The 5663-nt window shown below is 36.4% G+C and overlaps 1 protein-coding gene across 1 annotated transcript in view; it reads left to right on the top strand.

The window, feature by feature from the left end:
- Window positions 1–5120, top strand: part of LOC114707550 (vomeronasal type-2 receptor 116-like) — a 48783-nt gene extending 43663 nt beyond the window's left edge. Inside the window, exons 6-7 of the mRNA XM_037198541.1 lie at window positions 1140–1263; window positions 4219–5120. Coding sequence (XP_037054436.1) covers window positions 1140–1263; window positions 4219–5120 — 1026 coding nt within the window. The remainder of the gene's footprint in view (window positions 1–1139; window positions 1264–4218) is intronic.
- The last annotated feature ends 543 nt before the right edge of the window (window positions 5121–5663 follow it).

Below are 5663 nucleotides of genomic sequence, written 5' to 3'. Positions count from 1 at the left end.
GTTTTGTCTGACCATATGATACAATGGGCTACAGTATTTACAGAGGTGCCTGGATCTTATCTCATTGCTTTGATCTCTATGTCAATAAACATTTGTTTGTGGATGTAATGATTGTTGTTTCCTTACTCAGTGCCCTTCAATGTACAAAAAATGTCATATGAGGAAGATTCTGTTGCCTTATTCTGAGTAATGGAATTGTTTATTTTCCTATTTATTGTATGGGCACTAATTTGCAGTTATAAATATAGTGTCTATTTATTAAGATTTAATCCCTGCACTGAAACCAACTGACAAAAGCATTAATTAAGCTGCCAGATTAGGAATATCAGTGCACGGCTATTTTGATTTCAGGCACTGGCAATGCACAGTAGCATGGAGGGCACATATGCATTGGTTAATTACTTGTCTTGCTGCTGGAAAGAAAGCAGTTTCTCTATGCATCACAACATACCTTAAGAACATAGATTTTACTTGTATCACATTTGGGGTGAGCACTCGATAATAATTCAGGCAATCATGTTGGCAAGAGCCTGAGAATGTGATTCACGTTGTATCTTCAGTCAGGAAGTAGATAGAAGTGAACACTGCTCTTCAACTCCCTTTTTGCTTTTCTTTCAGTCCTTAGCAACAGCTAAGACAGAAATGAAATTTCGCTACATAATTATAGAATATAACTTCCCACTTCTAGTGCCGTAACAGATCATCTTGCATAGAAAGTCACAAAGATTAGTTTATATGATAATTCTGAATCCTGCAAGTTGAAAAATGTAAATTAAGCAACACCATTGGGAAACAAAGTTGCTCACTCCAGCTGTGAGGAAGTACAGAATAGGATCAGTGTGATATTACAGTTGCCCACTATGATATGTACTCAGTAAACCAACGTCTTATATTTTCCTACCATTTGTATTTTCACAGTCCTTCAGATTTCTGTTGTCTTTGGATCATTGTTGAAACAAATTGAACTTTATAGGGTATACTACATTGAAATGATAAGCAATGCAACAAAAAATAATCTGCAACCTATAAATAATAAATATAAAACTTTCTATCTCATTGTTCAATATGGAAAAACAACAGTTTTATTGTTTTAAAGCAGTACACTCCTGAGTATTTTCACTTCTATATTTACTTTCTAGGTTCCTTGCTCTGTGTGCAGTGAGAGCTGTGTTCCAGGATTCAGAAAATCTCCCCAGGAGGGCGAGACTGTCTGCTGCTATGATTGCACTCCTTGTCCAGCTAATAAGATTTCCAATGAGACAGGTAAGTGTCAGACTCACTGGGGAATTTCTCACCTCTAAACAATCTTCTGCAAAGTCTAAGAAGATTGAAAAGTTCTGTGAAGAAACATTGAGATAAGTCCCCTTCTTCTTCAGTTAGAATAAATATTTTGGGTCATTTTATCTCATTTTAATTGATGCTCAGGCCATTGAAACTCATATTGATGTATGTTGTTCATCCTCTACAGCCATTGTTGCTTTCAGAGAACAACGTTACCAATCCTAGAGTAGTCTGCTTTACTTCACCATGTCATTTAGCACACACACACAGACACACACACACACACACAGACACACACACAGACACACACACACACACACACACACATGAGTGCATGCCTGCATGTGTATGCACATTCACAAACTTTACAAATAACTGACTTTTCTTGTCTTTCAAATCATATTTATCTCATAGTTAGCCATCTTAAAGGGTTGGATCCTTATAGCCTTTAGTTGCATAATTTCAGTCATGGTTCTAGGTTCATGAGAAGTGTTAGAAAGATTGTATTTAATTTCACATGGACATATTTGAAAGTGTTTTATTTTATAATCCTTCATTTTGTTTTATCTGTGAATGTATTGCCTGCTTCATGTATGTGTACCATGTACCTGCTTGGTGCAACTCAATGTTAAATGTGGCATCAGATCATCTGTAGGTTGCGTCACATGTAAAATGAACCACCCTGTAAGTGCTTTCAATTGAACCCAGATCCTCCTTAAGAGGAACAGGTATGCTGCTAATATCTTGTGAAACTAGGTGAAATGGCTCATAAACACTTTTGTTAATGATAGTGTTGTGAATAAACAGGCATAGATACACACCTTTGTTCTTAGAACAAGTCAGGACACTGAATATGAAGGACTGTCTTTTCCAGGCAACGGTGGATATAGTAGAGAATCCTTATGTCAAAATATATCCAAGAAACATAAAACAGGCATGAGACAATTGATAGCAGTGAATATATGAGGACATATACTCACAATATTTACTATGGAGAGAAACATAAAGGGGATTCCTCAACTTTATCATTTATATCAAATGAGTTGATTTGTATAATAGCTGGAATTCTTTGAATGACATAATGGTTTTCCTGAACACTAGATGTTTTAATATTAATTCATGAAGTTTAAAAAATTCAACATTTTTGGTGACTTTATTTTGCCTAATTTTAAATTAAGCATATTGAGACTGACTGTACAGTCCCTTCAAAAACTTAATGTGCAAACAGCTTTGTGTACATTGGAGCCACAGTTTTTCATGCACATGTTAGTTATATTCATTGGAAGAAACTAGAAACATCAATATCAAGTACTGCATGTCTGCAGTTTAAAGAGACACTTTTTAGTAAGAAAGGAAAAGTACTAAAATGTAAGTGCTAAATATTTCAAACAATGAATCCTGAATTTTAAAACCTATACTAATGAGCAAATCTATCTTTTAATAAATTATTTTAAATTCTTAAAAATATTTGTCATGGCCGGCAGTGGTGGTGCACGCCTTTAATCCCAGCACTCGGAGCAGAGCCAGTGATCTCTGTGGAGTTCGAGCCAGCCTGGCTACCAAGTGAGCTCCAGGAAAGGCGCAAAGCTACACAGAAAACCCTGTCTCGAAAAAACCAAAAAAAAAAAAAAAAATTTGTCATGATTTATATACCCTGTGCATTTACTAAAGAAGACATATGATTATGCTTATAAAGCATTCATGCAGGGCTGGAGAGATGGCTCAGAGTTTAAGAGCACTGACTGCTCTTCCAGAGGTCCTGAGTTCAATTCTCAGCAACCACATGGTGGCTCACAACCATCTGTAATGAGATCTGGTGCCCTCTTCTGGTCTGTAGTCATACATGCTGCATACAAAATAAATACATAAATCTTTAAAAAAATAAAGCATTCATGCTCAGTTAAAATGGATAGATGTCAGCACATAGGATATAGATAAGCAGAGTACCTTAAGAGTGAGAGGGTAGAAGGAAGGCACATCTGAAGATGTGCATATCAAATTCAATGATAATAGAATAAAAGTATTGAGGTAATAGAAAATAATGAATTCAATAGACTTTAATCAATTGCAAAATCCACATTGCAAAAATATTGAACATTTTAAATAGAAATACGAGGAGCCAGGCAATGGTGGTGCACGCCTTTAAAATCCCAGCACTCAGGAGCAGAGGCAGCCTATGTGTTTGAGGCCAGCCTGGCTACACAGTGAGTTCCATGACAGGCTCCAAAGCTACACAGAGAAACCCTGTCTCACACAACCAAAAAAATATCAAATAGGAATATTCTTAATGTAAATATGTAGTAAATATAGTGATATTTATATCTTTTGAATTTAAGATGAAACCCACAATATATACATGATAAAGTCTCAAAAAATTATTCCATGACCAACTAAGACTAAACTACAGTTTTATATCTATTTTTTAATAGATCTTTTCTCTCTAGAAGTGATTAAAACAGATTGACACAGAAAGTTTTTTCAGGTTTCAAGAATCTAATAATTCTCATTCCACAAGCACTGTCAGAGAATGAACACATGGGAGTATGCAATAAACATATGGGAAGTTGCTAATTTAAGTCTGATGGCTGAGAACAACATTACGAGACAGAAATTTCAGTGATCCAGTGATCAAGTTAGGTTTATGTAATTTAATTTAATAACATGACTTTATAAATAAATAAAAATGCTTTTTATCACTTAAATGAAATATATTTAAGTATAACAATATAAAAGGTAGACTTGTTATGATAAGCAGTATCATCCTGGGATGATTGATTAGAAGCATTTGGGAATTTTCACTATAGAGGACTGATTTACTTGAGTCTTGAACAACACAGGAAATGTGGGCAAATACCTTAGAAAGCTGGTGCTGGGAAGTGGCTTGAGATAAAAGGTGAACCTGAACAGAGACTCACAATAACTTTAATTCCTGAATAGATATGGACCATTGTGTGAGGTGTCCAGAAAGTCATTATGCAAACACAGAGAAGATCCACTGCCTCCGGAAAGCAGAGACTTTTCTGTCCTATGAAGACCCTTTGGGGAAGGCACTCATCTGCTTGTCCCTGGGCTTCTTTGCATTTACAGCTGGTGTTTTGGGGATCTTTGTCAAGTATCACCACACTCCCATTGTCAAGGCCAACAATCAGGTTCTCACTTACATCCTGCTCATCACTCTGATCTTCTGTTTTCTCTGTCCATTGCTATTCATTGGCCATCCCAACACAGCAACCTGTATCCTGCAGCAGAGCTCATTTGGAGTCCTGTTCACAGTGGCTCTCTCTACAGTCTTGGCCAAAACTATTACTGTGGTTCTGGCTTTCAAGATCACATTTCCAGGGAGATTGATAAGGTGGATAATGAAATCAAGGGCTCCTAACTTCATCATTCCTGTTTGCACTTTTATTCAGCTTGTGCTCTGTGGAATTTGGGTGAGCACCTCTCCTCCCTTTATTGACTCAGATGCTTACACTGAACATGGCCACATAATTATTCTATGCAACAAGGGCTCCACTCTTGCCTTCCATTCTGTCCAGGCATACCTATGCTCCATGGCACTTGGGAGCTACACTATGGCTTACCTGTCCAGGAACCTGCCTGACACATTCAATGAAGCCAAGTTCATCACTTTCAGCATGTTGGTGTTCTTCAGTGTGTGGGTCACCTTCCTCCCTGTCTACCACAGCACCAAGGGGAAACTCATGGTGGCCGTGGAAGTCTTTTCCATCTTAGCTTCCAGTGCAGGCCTCCTAGGTTGTATCTTTCTGCCCAAGTGCTATGTTGTTTTGTTCAGACCACAGAGGAATGTGCTTTATCATGTCCGAAACAAAGTACCTTAAGAGGAAAAGTCAAACATAAACTTAGTTTATGATTTCTTAATTACACAGAAGTCTTCAAGCCTGTTTAGCAAAAACTCAATGTCAGAGATCATATAGCAATTAAGAATTTGTATAAAATGCTTTCATTTATTGATGAAATCCATCCTTATTCTCTCATCTTCTAATATTTTCTACATATTTCTCTAAATTAAAAAGCTTATTTCTATAAAAATTCATTTTCTCTCTCAATAATATTAAAGAAAAGATGAATGGGACAGGAATATATTCTCCACTTATTCAACATTGTGGAACTTTGCCTTTATAGCCCCAAACTTTTTCATATGTATCCATGTGTTTTTGATGCCCTTGGTATGTTCCCAGGTTTCATTGTGCTTACATTATATGCATGATTTTTCTATGAAGGAGGCACATTTTGAAAAGTGCATATGATTTGGACATGAAGATATTACTTGGCAAAATAATGACATAATGTGCTGTATACTAGAGCAGAATAAAGAAAATTCATTTCTTTTTTTTTTTTTTCCTGAGACAGGGTTTCTCTGT

This window comes from Peromyscus leucopus, chromosome 23, assembly GCF_004664715.2.
Source record: "Peromyscus leucopus breed LL Stock chromosome 23, UCI_PerLeu_2.1, whole genome shotgun sequence".
In the NCBI taxonomy this organism is placed as follows: Eukaryota; Metazoa; Chordata; class Mammalia; order Rodentia; family Cricetidae; genus Peromyscus; species Peromyscus leucopus.
Note: the sequence above shows the minus strand (reverse complement) of the source record. Positions and strands in the feature narration are given on the sequence as shown.